The 16,256-nt window shown below is 41.1% G+C and overlaps 1 protein-coding gene across 29 annotated transcripts in view; it reads right to left on the minus strand.

Moving 5' to 3' along the window:
* Positions 1-16,256, minus strand: part of LOC110531933 (collagen alpha-1(XXV) chain) — a 356,708-nt gene that overhangs the window by 204,755 nt on the left and 135,697 nt on the right. For 27 of the 29 annotated variants that reach the window (XM_036987814.1, XM_036987810.1, XM_036987806.1 and 24 more), the window contains exon 3: positions 5,698-5,742. The exons of the other annotated variants lie outside the window; for them this stretch is intronic. In XM_036987814.1, coding sequence (XP_036843709.1) covers positions 5,698-5,742 — 45 coding nt within the window. The remainder of the gene's footprint in view (positions 1-5,697; positions 5,743-16,256) is intronic. 29 annotated transcript variants of the gene reach the window in all.

Raw genomic sequence — 16,256 nt, forward strand, 5'->3', positions numbered from 1 at the left:
TGGTTTCATCTGACCATATGACATTATCCCAATCTTCTTCTGTATCATCCAAATGCTCTCTAGCAAACTTCAGACGGGCCTGGACATGTACTGGCTTAAGCAGGGGGACACGTTTGGCACTGCAGGATTTGAGTCCCTGGCGGCGTAGTGTGTTACTGATGGTAGGCTTTGTTACTTTGGTCCCAGCTCTCTGCAGGTCATTCACTAGGTCCCCCCATTTAGTTCTGGGATTTTTGCTCACTGTTCTTGTGATCATTTTGACCCCACGGGGTGAGATCTTGCGTGGAGCCCCAGATCGAGGGGCATTATCAGTGGTCTTGTATGTCTTCCATTTCCTAATAATTGCTCCCACAGTTGATTTCTTCAAGCCATGCTGCTTACCTAATGCAGATTCAGTCTTCCCAGCCTGGTGCAGGTCTACAATTTTGTTTCTGATGTCCTTTGGTCTTGGCCATAGTGGAGTTTGGAGTGTGACTGTTTGATGTTGTGTACAGGTGTCTTTTATACTGATAACAAGTTCAAACAGGTGCCATTAATACAGGTAACGAGTGGAGGACAGAGGAGCCTCTTAAAAGAAGAAGTTACAGGTCTGTGAGAGCCAGAAATCTTGCTTGTTTGTAGGTGACCAAATACTTATTTTCCACCATAATTTGCAAATAAATTCATTAAAAAATCCTACAATGTGATTTTCTGTTTTTTTTCCCTCATTTTGTCTGTCAAAGTTGAAGTGTACCTATGATGAAAATTACAGGCCTATCTCATCTTTTTAAGTGGGAGAACTTGCACAATTGCTGGATGACTAAATAATTTTTTGCCCCACTGTATCTGTATTCCTAGTTATGTGAAATCCATTGATTAGGGCCTAAAGAATTTATTTAAAGTGACACATTTCTTTATATGAACTGTACAATTATTGCACATTGCGTTTATATTTTTGCTCAATGTATTTATGACTTTTGTACAGTAATCTCTTGGCTCTTAACTTTGAAACATTGGGTCTATCAACTCAGGGAAAAAACCATATGAAAGTCATCATTCTCAGCTACTGGAAAATACATGTTGGGAGGATAAAATCATATATTTATGATATTGATGTACTTACTGTACTGGTCAAATTGACCAGTAACATGTCAGCCAAATCGAACATAAGGGAAGGGTTAATTCCCTCTCATTTACTAACCACAAATTAACTATGGTCCCCTGTATACGCTTCTATATATCTGCCTGCACATGAACACTGATACATAACCCATAAGAAGCATGTGATATTCCATGGTTGCTAAGAACACTTAAAACAATCCATCATGAAAGCAATTCAATCCAGCATGATTATTCACCATTTGTTATCACACACTTCCAAACTGGCAATGCTTGTCATTTGTTTCTATGTGTTTCCCACACTGTAATTGACAACAGTATTTCACCATGTGACAGTTTAAGGTCGCTGGCTTCATTGTTACCCACATGACAGGGGAATTTGTTATTACTCTCTGAAGTGACTGAGGTTATAGTGTTTTACAATGACAGCTGCATGGGCCTAGCCCACTTAAAACATATTTAAATGTAAACTTTTTTTTATTGATGATGAATAATTTAATTTCTATAACTTGTTCAAACTAGATTTTTTTTGGGGGGGAAGGAAAAATAATTTATGACATTTTCCAGAAGTGGTATATTTTCAAAACTCCTAGTACAAAGGTCAAACTGATAACAGTTCTAATGCCCCATGTCTTATGTTCAGAACCTTTGATTTAGTATTCAATGGAGTAGAACACATCACATTCATGCAAAATATATATTTTTGGGAAAATGCATGAGGACAATTTAATCCAATTATATTTTTGAAGTGCTGAATAGAAGGAATAGATGATAAATATCATCCATACAATATTTAACTATGTACCAGTATGAACCTTTTTTTTTAAGTTTACCTCAACCCAATTTTATTTACAGATTTGTTTGTATCCAATGTAAAGTTTGGAGCACGTTGAGAAAAATGTCAGTCTTACCGTTTCAGTATCCTTATATAGTACATACATAGAAGAAATTGTCCGATATAGGGATATTGCGGCATGTATTGTAAAGCAGAAGCTTATAGCAAAAAGGTATTGGTGTAGCCTGGTGTAGAGTATGTATTTCCATTTCTGCCCCATGCAACAGTGAACAAGATAAACTTTTCTATGTGACTTGTGACTAACTGTTTAAGTATCATCAGCTAAAACAATCAGTTTACAGTATATCAATGAAATTCAGATAGAGTGGAATATACTGTAATTTACCGAAGTATTTCAGCAGTGCATTGTACACTACTCCATAATTTCAAATGGTATTACATAGAGTAAGTGACTCTACACTTTGTCTTATTGTATTGATGCACACTGGCTGATGGGGGAAGATTATGTAGTATTTACAGCCACATCCATCTACAGTGCCTTGCGAAAGTATTCGGCCCCCTTGAACTTTGCGACCTTTTGCCACATTTCAGGCTTCAAACATAAATATATAAAACTGTATTTTTTTGTGAAGAATCAACAACAAGTGGGACACAATCATGAAGTGGAACGACATTTATTGGATATTTCTAACTTTTTTAACAAAACAAAAACTGAAAAATTGGGCGAGCAAAATTATTCAGACCCTTTTACTTTCAGTGCAGCAAACTCTCTCCAGATGTTCAGTGAGGATCTCTGAATGATCCAATGTTGACCTAAATGACTAATGATGATAAATACAATCCACCTGTGTGTAATCAAGTCTCCGTATAAATGCACCTGCACTGTGATAGTCTCAGAGGTCCGTTAAAAGCGCAGAGAGCATCATGAAGAACAAGGAACACACCAGGCAGGTCCGAGATACTGTTGTGAAGAAGTTTAAAGCCGGATTTGGAAACAAAAAGATTTCCCAAGCTTTAAACATACCAAGGAGCACTGTGCAAGCGATAATATTGAAATGGGATGAGTATCAGACCACTGCAAATCTACCAAGACCTGGCCGTCCCTCTAAACTTTCAGCTCATACAAGGAGAAGACTGATCAGAGATGCAGCCAAGAGGCTGCAAAAAAAAGTGTTGTTTAAAGTTTGCCACAAGCCACCTGGGAGACACACCAAACATGTGGAAGAAGGTGCTCTGGTCAGATGAAACCAAAATGGAACTTTTTGGCAACAATGCAAAACGTTATGTTTGGCGTAAAAGCAACACAGCTCATCACCCTGAACACACCATACCCACTGTCAAACATGGTGGTGGCAGCATCATGGTTTGGGCCTGCTTTTCTTCAGCAGAGACAGGAAAGATGGTTAAAATTGATGGGAAGATGGATGGAGCCAAATACAGGACCATTCTGGAAGAAAACCTGATGGAGTCTGCAAAAGACCTGAGACTGGGACGGAGATTTGTCTTCCAACAAGACAATGATCCAAAACATAAAGCAAAATCTACAATGGAATGGTTCAAAAATAAACATATCCAGGTGTTAGAATGGCCAAGTCAAAGTCCAGACCTGAATCCAATCGAGAATCTGTGGAAAGAACTGAAAACTGCTGTTCACAAATGCTCTCCATCCAACCTCACTGAGCTCGAGCTGTTTTGCAAGGAGGAATGGGAAAAAATGTCAGTCTCTCGATGTGCAAAACTGATAGACATACCCCAAGCGACTTACAGCTGTAATCGCAGCAAAAGGTGGCGCTACAAAGTATTAACTTAAGGGGGCTGAATAATTTTGCACGCCCAATTTTTCAGTTTTTGATTTGTTAAAAAAGTTAGAAATATCCAATAAATGTCGTTCCACTTCATGATTGTGTCCCACTTGTTGTTGATTCTTCACAAAAAAATACAGTTTTATATCTTTATGTTTGAGGCCTGAAATGTGGCAAAAGGTCGCAAAGTTCAAGGGGGCCGAATACTTTCGCAAGGCACTGTATTGTTGGTTACAGAATTATTTTGATTCAGTAGTTATCAGTTTTGAGCAGTATGATTAAGTGATAATTAAATGGATTATTAACATATTACAAGAAAATCATATCAAAAGTAATGTGAATATTGCATTGTGAAACACAGATCATTCGATTGAATATGTATGCAAATTGAAAGTGTGACTTGGTGCTGTAAACAATTGACTTTGTAAATGTTTTTAAAGGTAAAGGTACTTAGAGTTTAGAAACATAGCTATTTTGATGACCTGTTTAGATTTTTATACGAAGAGTTGTGAAAATGTACCACATACTATATAGCAAAATGCACCAAAGTGATAAAAAAAAAGTGTTCTGTGTGGGCAGGTATAATGTTATAAATTATGAAACTTCTCAAAGACCTGTGACATTTTACAGACAAAAAAAAGGAAACCTTCTAAATAATGCAGTCCAATGTTGACCACCCACTAGGTCTGCCTGCAGTCTCAAACTGGTTAATGACATGGAGTTCTTGACACAAACTGTCTAAGCTTCCTTTCCATAGGTTCACTATAAACAAACAGTCAAGTCCTAACGAAGTGTCCCTTTTAGTAGTAATGTTTGGCAAAACACAATTTCGTTTTTTCTAATTTGTTCTCCCAATTCAATGAACTTGTTTCCCTAGGAAAAACACAACAGGGGGAAAGCTTGTTCCGCTTGTCAAGATACTGTAGATCACTGACTTCAATGCATACACATATTTAATTTGTGGGGGGAGAACTACACCTTAAACATGCTTTTAGATACCTACTTTCTTCTACAACCCCCATAAGGCATAGTGCACACAGATTAAATAATGAAAGTTATTTGATACTGGGGAATATTTAGTTCTAAAAAGTAGGTGGTACAGAGCTTTACATTCGGTGGCAATAATGCAGTACAGTATAGGTCTTTGACATCTGTACCAAGGAACTACTTTACCCTGGATTTACCCCAGCAATCTATGAGAAGTACACATGCTTTATTCACTTTAATCCCTTAAAACAGGTGTGACATATGGGAATGTTCCCTGATGATCGAGCTGTCCAGAGGTTTGTGGGCATTACAGAGATTCTGGAAGAGAATGACAGTCCCCCGAGGTCATCTGTGGTTGATGAGATGAGGAAGCAAAATGAAACGTGTCCTCTCTAACCTGCCCATAGGTGACCCTACCGCAGTGACCCACGTGTTGTAGATTTGGCTTGTTCCGCTGGCCTAACAACAAGCTCCACAGGCAATTTTGGGATTAGGCTATTATCATAACCTAATGGGAGTGATTGTCGTCCTGTTTTGCATTGTCTGCTCTTTAGAGACCGCTGTGCCACCGAGGACACCATGCGCTACACGTGTTAGCTTGTTTCTGGTAGATTTAGCTGCAGGAAGTTACTCTGATTCTCAGCATTTGCCTGAAAAGTGTTGGTGTAGTACTTTCACACAATATTGACATTTGAAATTAACATTAATAGATGTTTATTGGAAGGGTTGCATTAAACAATGCCGAAGTATCGTCTACAATTGAACTCAGCAATTTTAGCCCTGTGCGTTGCGGTGAGGATTTACGCCTGTCATTTATATATTAACCCTTCTAATTCAAAATAGTATCCTTTCATAGCACTTCATATCTGTAGGAGTGTCAACACAAACACGTTTCCTCCCAAATAGGCTGGGCCTGGGCTGCTCTGAGGTTGGTGAGTCAGCTCAGGAGAGAGAAAAAAATCTCACTTGGAGGTCCAGCCAACTTGGAATAGATCTGTGAGTGCACACACTTACCAGGTTCGCCATTCCGGCCTCTTCTTCCCCGCTTTCCTGGCGGGCCTGCATTAGAGGGAAGCACAAAATATTTCTGGTCAGGGCTTCCATTCTTTCTTCAGTTTTCTATTCTATAATTTGCAATTTGCATTTAAATGCCCTCCGGTTCAAACAACCCCAATAGGGAGAGGAGGAGACCGTGTCAAAATATTGTGTTTGGATCTTCTATGCACCTCAAGGATCCCAAGGTTCATTAAGCATTTCGACACAATTTAGAAGCAAACTCAACTGGAAATGGGGACATACTCTCTTGCTGCAAAAGTGATCCTTTTGGTTTCATCTCTTTCTTTTTCGTGGTGTTATTATTAGCTTGGATGCCCTGATTTCTAATTTGTTTTTGCAATAGTCATTTTCAGATTCCGTCTTCTCTTTGCGCCTTTCGTGAACAGCATCAATTTGTTAATGCTCAGCCGGAAGAGTAAAACAATTACACGCATTGCTAAGTTTGACATGCTGGGAACTCGACTGCAGTGCTTTCTGGATGACCTCTGGGGATGTAAGCCGCTTGCCCAAAATGTAGCTTCTTCATGGGGGAAATGAACATGCTTTGCAATGGAGGGCTGGATGTCAAAACCAGGTTTCTCTCAAGGATACTCTGCAAGGCTTATGGTTGTTACAGTATTTAAATACATGTCTTGAAACGTAATTGACTTTTCAACACGGAACTAAAACGGGCCTGCCATAACCCATCATCATCTGAGGAGGTCAAATCTAAACGAACCAAGCAAGACAAACCTCAACGCTCAGTTTTCACTACAGATTTCTATCCAGATCTACACTTTATATACAAACATATGTGGACACGCCTTCAAATTACTGGATTCGGCTATTTCAGCCACACCCATTGCTGACAGGTGTATAAAATCGAGCACACAGCCTCGGAACTTATATAGACAAACATTAGCAGTAGAATGTCCTCACTGAAGAGCTCAATGACTTTCAACGTGGCACCGTCATAGGATGCCACCTTTCCAACAAGTCAGTTCGTCAAATATCTGCCCGGATGGAGCTGCCCCGGTGAACTGTCAGTGATGTTATTGTGACGTGGAAATGTCTAGGAGCAACAACAGCCACACAAGCTAACAGAACGGAATCGCCGAGTGCTGAAGCGCGTACAAATCGTGTGTCCTCAGTTGCAACACTCACTACTGAGTTCCAAACGTCCTCTGGAAGCAACGTCAGCACAATAACTGTTCATTGGGAGCTTCATGTAATGGGTTTCCATGGCCGAGCAGCCACACACAAGCCTAAGATATACCATGCGCAAAACCAAGCGTCGGCTGGAGAGGTGTAAAGCACGCCGCCATTCGACTCTGGAGCAGTGGAAACGCGTTCTCTGGAGTGATGAATCACGCTTCACCACCTGGCAGTCTGACAGACTAAGTTTGGCGGATGCCTGGAGAACACTACCTGTCTGAATGCATAGTGCCAACTGTAAAGTTTGGTTGAGGAGGATTAATGGTCTGAGGATGTTGACCATGGTTTGGGCAAGGCTCCTTAGTTCCAGTGAAGGGTTATCTTTACTTTACAGCATACAATGACATTCTAGACAACTTCCAACTTTGTGACAATAGTTTCCTGTTTCAGCATGACAACGCCCCCATGCATAAAACGAGGTCCATACAGAAATGGTTTATCGAGATCGGTGTGGAAGATCTTGACTGGCCTGCACAGAGTCCTGACCTCAACCCAATCGAACACCTTTGGGATGAATTGTAACGCCGACTGCGAGAGGCCTAATCGCCCAACATCAGTGCACAAACTCACTAATACACTTGTGGTTGAATGGAAGCAAGTCCCCACAGCAATGTTCCAACATCTAGTGGAAAGCCTTCCTGGAAGAGCGGAGGCTGTTATAGCAGCAAAGGGGGGACCAACTCCACATTAATGCCAATGATTTTGGAAAGAAATGTTCGATGAGCAGGTGTCCACATACTTTTGGCTATGTAGTGTACTTTCAGACAGCAACAGTGTGAAACAGTATTGTAAATTCCCTTTTGAGCACTGTTCTGACAAACACAGTGTTTTATAAGGCCTCCTGAGTTGCGCAGCGGTCTAAGGCACTGTATCGCAGTGCTTGAGGCATCACTACAGCCCCTGGTTCGATCCCAGGCTGTGTCACAGCCGGCCGGGACTGGGAGACCCATGAGGCGGCACACAATTGTCCCAGCGTTGTCCGGGTTAGGGGAGGGTTTGGCCGGCCAGGATTTCCTTGTCCCATTGCGCTCTAGCGACTCCTTGTGGTGGGCCGGGGGCCTGTAAGCTGACTGGTTGCCAGATGGTGTTTACTCTGATAAAAATTGGTGCGGCTGGCTTCCCGGGTGCGGCTTGGCAGGGTTGTGTTTCGGGGGATGCATGGCTCTCGACCTTCGCCTCTTCCGAGTCCGTACAGGAGTTGCAGCGATGGGACAAGACTGTAACTACCAATCGGGGAGAAAAAGGGGGTAAAAGTATGAAAAAAGCATGAATGACCAACCTGTTTAAAATACTTACTGTTAGTATGACATCCAGGATTTCAATATTTACCATGAATTGCATGTGCAGGACAACTACTGGTAAATGGAGTGAAGTGAACTTGAGCCAATGTCAAACAACTTCATTAATAACAGAGGCTGTCATTTGTATTCAGGTCAATGTAAATAATGAGAGACATGAGAGACAAAACTGCAATAAGGGAGCCATTGTATTAATTTATGTGACAGTAATATGTTGTGACCAGGTAAAAATAAAAAAATCCAGATTTCCCCGAAATCCCAGTTGGACGTATCCCAGAATCAATGGAGAATAAGCAGAAAGAAGAGAATTTATTGAAAGTTCCTGGAATTTGCAACCCTAGTTGTGGAAGAGATGGTGTGAAGCCATCAACAACCATTGCAGTATCTCAAATATCCGTTGGAATGAGCCGACTTGTACTCATACATTTGCTGCCTTTTCAAGAAAGTGTATGGTAAGAAAATATGTAATTTCGCTGCAGCAAATAAATAACTTTGTTCAAAACAACACATTTCTCGAGTAGCCAATAATTCATTTTTTCTGCAATGGTTATGATAACCTTTTATGGCCATGTTCAGTTCATATTCCCGAAGTACCCATTCAACAAATTAACATGCACATCCCTCATTTAATTGGGCCTATTAGATAGCTTTATAACATACAGTTTATATTTTGCATTGAAGTGTGTAGGCTACTGTAGTATAAAAAAGATTCTGAGTAGACACTGTTTCAGAATTCTCATGCAGTGCAGCATATGGTTCTGGAAAAAGTAAATGCTAAACATTATTAAATTCAAACAATCTGCTTAAAAGGTCCACAACAATTTGCAATGGTTTTTGTCTTACAGAAACGGTCAGATAAAGAAAATGTCACTGTAAAACACCTTAAAAGACATTTCATCAAGTTCGCCATTGCTATTTCCTTTATTTATTTCCTGTCATGTCACCATAAAAGGTGAATGACGGGGATTTTTTCAGGCAGAGTTTTAAAGCTCGTTCATGCACACAGTTTCAGGATGGGTTCGATTTATAACGGGTAACATGCGTATGGCATGCACCAAGTTTATAAATCTCAATATTTTTGTACAGTCTTTTCAGAACTGTGAAGTGTACTCAATGGTTATGAAGACCCAGAACGGCACAGCCCATTTTTGCACGGCTTTGGCAGTATTCTCAAACAGGCCCTGTCCACAAAGAATGTCCACATGTTCTCAGTAAATACTTAGTTAATGTGTGTCCAGCAGTCATGGACAATTACATCCGGGAGTCACTGGAGGCAGGTTTCATTCACCCCTCTACATCCCCTGGTGCAGGGTTCTTCTTCGTGGATAAGTAGGATGTAGGCCTGCGTCCCTGCATCGACTACAGAGGGTTGAACCAGATTACGATCTAAGTTTATTTGTCACGTGCTCCAAATACAACAGGTGTAGACCTCACAGTGAAATGCCTACTGACAAGCCCTAACCAACAGTGCAATTTTTAAGGAAAAAAATGGTATTAGGTAGACAATAGATAAGTAAAGATAGTAAAAAAATTTTTTACAAAACATTACTGTGGTACCGGTACAGAGTCAATGTGTGGCGGCACCGGTTAGTCGGGCTAATTGAGGTAATATGTACATGAACGTATAGTTAAAGTGACTATGCACAGATGATAAACAGAGAGTAGCAGCAGCGTAAAAGAGGGATTGGCTGTCACACCCTGATCTGTTTCACCTGTCCTTATGATTGTCTCCACCCCCTCCAGGTGTCGCTTATTTTCCCCAGTATATTTATCCCCGTTTCCTGTCTCTCTGTGCCAATTTATCTTGTATCTTTGTCAAGTCAACCAGCATGTTTTTTCCCGAACTCCTTTTCTCTTCTCTTTGCTAGTCCTCCCGTTTTTGACCCTTGCCTGTTTTCTGGACTCCATTCCCACCTGCCTTGACCTCGAGCCTGCCTGCCCTTCGGTACCTACTGGACTCTGAACTGGTTTTGACCTTTTGGCTGTACACGACCATTCTCTTGCCTACCACTTTTTGGATTGATAAACATCTAAGACTCCAACCATCTGCCTCCTGTGTCTGCATCTGGGTCTAGCTTTGTGCCCTTATATTGGGGGTGGCGGGACACACTTCAAATAGTCTGGGTAGCCATTTGATCACATGTTCAGGAGTCTTATGGCTTGGGGGTAAAAGCTGTTGAGAAGCCTTTTGTTCCTAGACTTGGCCGCTAGCCATGCGGTAGCAGGTAGAACAGTCTATGACAGGGGTGGCTGGGGTCTTTGACAATTTTTAGGGCCTTCCTCTGACAAAGCCTGGTTTAAAGGTCCTGGATGGCAGGCAGCTGTAGAACCGTTTGAGGACCCATGCCAAAATGTCAGTCTCCCGAGGGGGAGTAGGTTTTGTCGTGCCCGCTTCATGACTGTCATGGTGTACTTGGACCATATTAGTTTGTTGGTGATGTGAACACCAAGGAACTTGAAGCTCCCAACCTGCTAAACTGTCGACGAGAACGGCAGTGTGCTCAGTTCTCTTTTTGCTATAGTCCACAATCATCTCCTTTGTCTTGATTACGCTGAGGGATAGGTTGTTGTTCTGGCACCACCCATCCAGGTTTCTGACCTCCTCCCTATAGGCTGTCTCATCGTTGTTGGTGATCAGGCATACTACTGTGTCGTCTGAAAACTTAATGATGGTGTTGGAGCCAGGCCATGCAGTTGTGGGTGAACAGGGAGTACAGGGGGAACTGAGCACGCACCCCTTAGGGGCTCCAGTGTTGCGGATCAGCGTGGCACATGTGTTGCTACCTATCCTCACCATCCTGGGGGCGGCCCGTCCGGAAGTCCAGGATCCAGTAGCAGAGGGAGGTGTTTAGTCCCAGGGTCCTTAGCTTATTGATGATCTTTGAGGGCACTATGGTGTTGAACACTGAGCTGTAGTCAATGAATAGCATTCTCACGTAGGTGTTCCTTTTGTCCAGATGGGAAAGGGTAGGGTTACCCCCTACCCCTGATGTCCTCCACTTTGGAGTTGGTCCAAGGGGCCCAATTCTTCACCTAACTGGACCTACGAAATGCTTACAATCTGGTGAGAGTCAGAGAGAGAGATGAGTGGAAGACTGCCTTTAACACCCCTAGTGGCCACTATGAATATTTAGTCATGCCCTTTGGATTATCGAGCTCACCGGCAGTCTTTCAAGCATTGGTCAGTGACACCCTGAGGGAGGGATATGTTGAATCGGTTCATTTTTCTTTGTCTCAACGACATCTTGATCTTCAAGCAAATCAGCCATTATCTGTAAACCCATTGTCTGTACATTTCGAATTTTTCTAACACCCAAAACAGTTTTTTCCTGCATTCTAGAGTAATAATCATTATGCTTAATTCTATATAAAAAAAAATGGTGTCTATTTTTCTGCATATCTAAGCATACCCCTTCGCTGTATCCTCCTGATTGGTGTTTTTTTTATTTTTATAAACTACATTTGCTACTCTGCATCTCTGCTAAAATCTGGGGAAAAGATTGAACGGAATGTGAGTCTTATTTAGTTATTGCTTGCTTTTCTACCAACCTTGCCAGTAGGCAAGCCAGCTAAGATGGCAAGTCAAGCTAGATACTCTAACTTGATAACCTGAAATATATTTTTGGTAGATAGGTTCCCAATCTGAGCTAGCTAAAGCCAACTTCATAAAACCGGCTATTTGTATTACAGGAAAAATAAAGATTCACTAGAAGTTGACAATTTCCATCAAGTCATTTAGAGGCTGGGAGAGGGGCAAGCAGTCGACTGGCAGACCAGGGTAAATTAAACCACCGTTTCTTTCAAATAAAAAGCCTGCATAGGTAAAATGCTCATCAAAAGCAACAACTTGCGTAGACAGGGAAGGTAAGGAATTTCCATGCTAGGGTGCATTAACTGTTTCCCAAAATGTCTACAGATCACCAGCAGTCTAAGAACTTAGAAAGGAGCAAGATTTTCCAACTATTTTTCAATTGCCCGAAAAGCTGCAAATTTCCAACCTTGACCCAAGCCTGATTTGTTCTATATTTGACTGCCAGAGAGATGAAAAATAGACGAGAACAATTCTAGAGCTAATTCAGGGTCAGGCATGCAGCTGATAGAGGAAACGTCAGAGTAATATATATATACAGTGCCTTCAAAGTATTCACACCCCTTGACCCTGCGGTAAAAATGTTTACTCTATGTCCTGAATACAAAGCGTTATGTTTAGGGCAAATCCAACAACACATCACTGAGTACAACTCTTTACATTTTCATACATGGCGGTGACTGCATCATGTTATTGGTGTGCTTGTCATCGCCAAGGATCAGGGTGGTTTTTTAATAAAAAGAAACAGAATAGAGCAAAGCACAGGCAAAATCCTACATGAAAAAATGGTTCAGTCTGCTTTTCAGACATTGGGAGACAAATTCACCTTTCAGCAGGACAATAACCTAAAATACAAGGCCAAATATATACTGGAGTTGTTTACCAAGGGTGACATTGAATGTTCAGGAGTTGCTATTGGCTTAAATCTATGGCTTGACTTGAAAATGGCTGTCTGGCAATGATCAACAACCAACTTGACAGAGCTTGAAGAATTTTTTTTAAAGAATATTGGGCAAATATTGTACAATTCAGGTGTGCAAAGCTCTTACAGACGTACCCAAAATAACTCACCAGTGTAATCACTGCCAGGTGATTCTAACATGTGTTGACTCAGGGGTGTGAATACTGATGTAAATGTATTCTGTATATTTTTTTAACTATTTTATACTTTTTAGAATAATAGTGAATACATCAAAACTACGAAATTACACATATGGAATGATGTACTAACCAAAAAAGTGTAAAGCAAATTATTCAAAGTAGCTACCCTTTGCCTTGATGGTAGCTTTGCACACTCTTGGCATTCTCTCAACCAGCTTCATGAGGTAGTCACCTGGAATGCATTTCAATTAACAGGTGTGCCATCTTAAAAGTTAATTTGTGGAATTTCTTTCTTTCTTAATGCGTTTCAGCCGATCAGTTGTGTGTCACAAGGTAGGGGGTGGTACACAGACCATATCCCTATTTGGCAAGTCCATATTATGGCAAGAACAGCTCAAATTAACACAGAGAAATGACAGTCCATCATTACTTAAAGACATTAAGGTTAGTCAATACGGGAAATTTCAAGAACTCGCAAAAATCATCAAGAGCTATGATGAAACTGGCTCTCATGAGGACCGCCACGGGAAAGGAAGACCCAGGTTTACCTCTGCTGCAGAGGGTAAGTTCATTAGAGTTACCAGCCTCAGAAATTGCAGTCCAAATAAATGCTTCACAGAGTTCAAGCAACAGACACATCTCAACATAATCTGTTCAGAGGAGACTGTGTGAATGAGGCTTTCATGGTCAAATTGCTGCTAAGAAACCACTATTAAAATACACCAATAAGAAGAGACTTTCTTCCCACCATAAAGCATGGAGGAGGAGGTGTGATGGTGTGGTGGTGACACTGTCAGTGATTTATTTAGAATTCAAGGCACACTTGACCAGCATGGCTACAACAGCATTCTGCAGGGATACACCATCCCATCTGGTTAGCGCTTAGTGGGACTATCATTTGTCTTTCAGCAAGGCAATGACCTAAAACACACCTGCAGGCTGTGTAAGGGCTATTTGACCAAGGAGAGTGATGGAGTGCTGCATCAGATAACCTGGCCACAATCACCGGACCTCAACCCAATTGAGGAGGTTTGGGATGAGTTGGATCGCAGAGTAAAGGAAAATCAGCCAACAAGTGCTCAGCATATGTGAGAGCTCCTTCAAGGCTGTTGGAAAAGCATTACAGGTGAAACTGGTTAAGAGAATACTAAGAGTGTGCAAAGCTGTCGTCAATGCAAAGGGTGGCTACTAATCTAAAATCTAAAATATATTTTGATTTGTTTTTCTTGGTTACTACATGATGTGCTATTTCATATTTTTTACCTCATCACTATTATTTCACAATGTAGAAAATAGTAAAAATAAAGAAAAACTCTTGAATGAATAGGTGTGTCCTAACTTTTGACTGGTACTGTATATTTAATCAATTTTGAATTCAGGCTGTAACACAGCAAAATGTGGAATAAGACAATGGGTATGAATACTTTCTGAAGGCACTGTTATGAAGACAAGCTTGTGGGGGATTAAAAAAAAACATTTCTCTTCACAACGATACGAGGATCAGTGTTAATATGTTTGGTATATCTAATACATGCAATACATCATAAGCAAAGACACCGCAGGACTACTTGTCAGTGTCACCTATTATCCTGCACACCTGTCACCATCGTCTAGTGCACCTGCGCCTCATGACACTCACCTGGACTCCATCACCTCCTTGATTATCTTCCCTATCTATATCTGTCACTCCCCATGGCTCTTTCCTCAGATGTTATTTATTCTGTTTTCATGTCGGTGCGTTGCTTGTGTGTCATGGTAGGTTTTCTGTTTATTTATTAAAACACTCACTCCCTGAATTTGCTTCCCGACTCTCAGTGCACTCGTTACAGTCAGTGAGGAGTTTGCTGGATTTATTTTGCATTAATCGGTGGGGGTTTTACAATAAATTGATTCAGGTGAAGTCAAGACAAATTTCTTCAAATGGTCTGAGGCCGGGGTAAGCCAATGTAAGTCAAAATCCCCTAAAACAACTAATTCAGATGACAATGATTTAAAATACTCAGTACCGACAGCTTGCGCGAGTGTGGTAAATCCCTGCAACAGATACATTTGTATTGTGGCCATATGCCAAAATACACATTTATCTTTGGGACTTAGTGCTGTTTAGAGAACATGATGCCACAACAGTTGATTTCAGTCGGTCACACTTGAATATGTTGTAATCAGCAATATCAATGTCCTTATCCGGGATCGAGCAAATTCTCTGTGAGAACCAAAATATCCGGGCTTGTGTCACCCAGATATCTCGCGGGGCACAAACCTCAGAGATCAATCGGTAAACTCTGATTTACCATCCCAAGGTATCCCTGGACAACGTCTATTTGTGCCCCTACTGGATGGAAACTACAAATGTAACAGCTGTGCTCAATGCAATGGCACTTAAAAATGTAGATCCTAAAACACCCCCAAACAGGGAAACAGATCCCAATCAAAGATGTTATCACGTGCTCCACTAAGTTATTTATCTTATAACTTGTCCTTGTGGTAAAAAAATGATGTGGGTAAAACAAAGCGCAAATTAAAAGTACGTATCTCGGAGCATCGTTGCACCATTAGGTGTAAAAACTTGACTTACCCAGTTGCGGCCCACTTTTTGGAAGAAAACCACTCGATTTCGTCTCTACTTTATATTGGCATCGAACATGTCACCCTCCCTAGGAGAGGGGGTGACCTCGACAATTTATTGTTAAAACGAGAGGCTGCCTGGATCTTAATTTAAAGACCCTTGCTCCCTTTGGTCTCAACGTAGACTTTGATCTGAATGATAATTAACCACAACTGGCAATGATTACAGACACCTGTGTGTGTCTTTTGACACTATTTAAATGTAATTGTACCCTGATGAAGACAGCTTGTCTGTCGAAACGTTGGACATAAATATTTTTGCATCTGAGCTCCTCGAGTGTGCGGCACTCCTTTATATTTTTAAATGCACCCAGATATCAACATCTTTTCATTCAACTTTCTACACTGATATGTCAACAGGCTTTGATCAACTTTCGTAGTAGGTGGAGAGAATTGCCAGTCTTTTTGTCTGCACTGGGATAATCTGTCGCTGTAGAACTTGACATCAGCCCCCCCCAGCAAACCTCTTAAATAAAATGTTAAATACAACATGTTTAATACATATGTTCCATGAATTTCACTGCCTACTGCCTGTCAGACATGGACAAACAAAACACCAACTCAGAAAGCCCAAGGTACTTCTTCTGGTATAGCGTGTGTCCAAATCAGACAAACACATGTATTTAAATTTAAAGTCAGTTAAGAACAAATTCTCATTTACAATGACGGCCTAGGAACAGTAGGTTAACTGACCGACAGATTTTGACCTT

This window comes from Oncorhynchus mykiss, chromosome 9 (genome assembly GCF_013265735.2).
Source record: "Oncorhynchus mykiss isolate Arlee chromosome 9, USDA_OmykA_1.1, whole genome shotgun sequence".
Classification (NCBI taxonomy): Eukaryota; Metazoa; Chordata; class Actinopteri; order Salmoniformes; family Salmonidae; genus Oncorhynchus; species Oncorhynchus mykiss.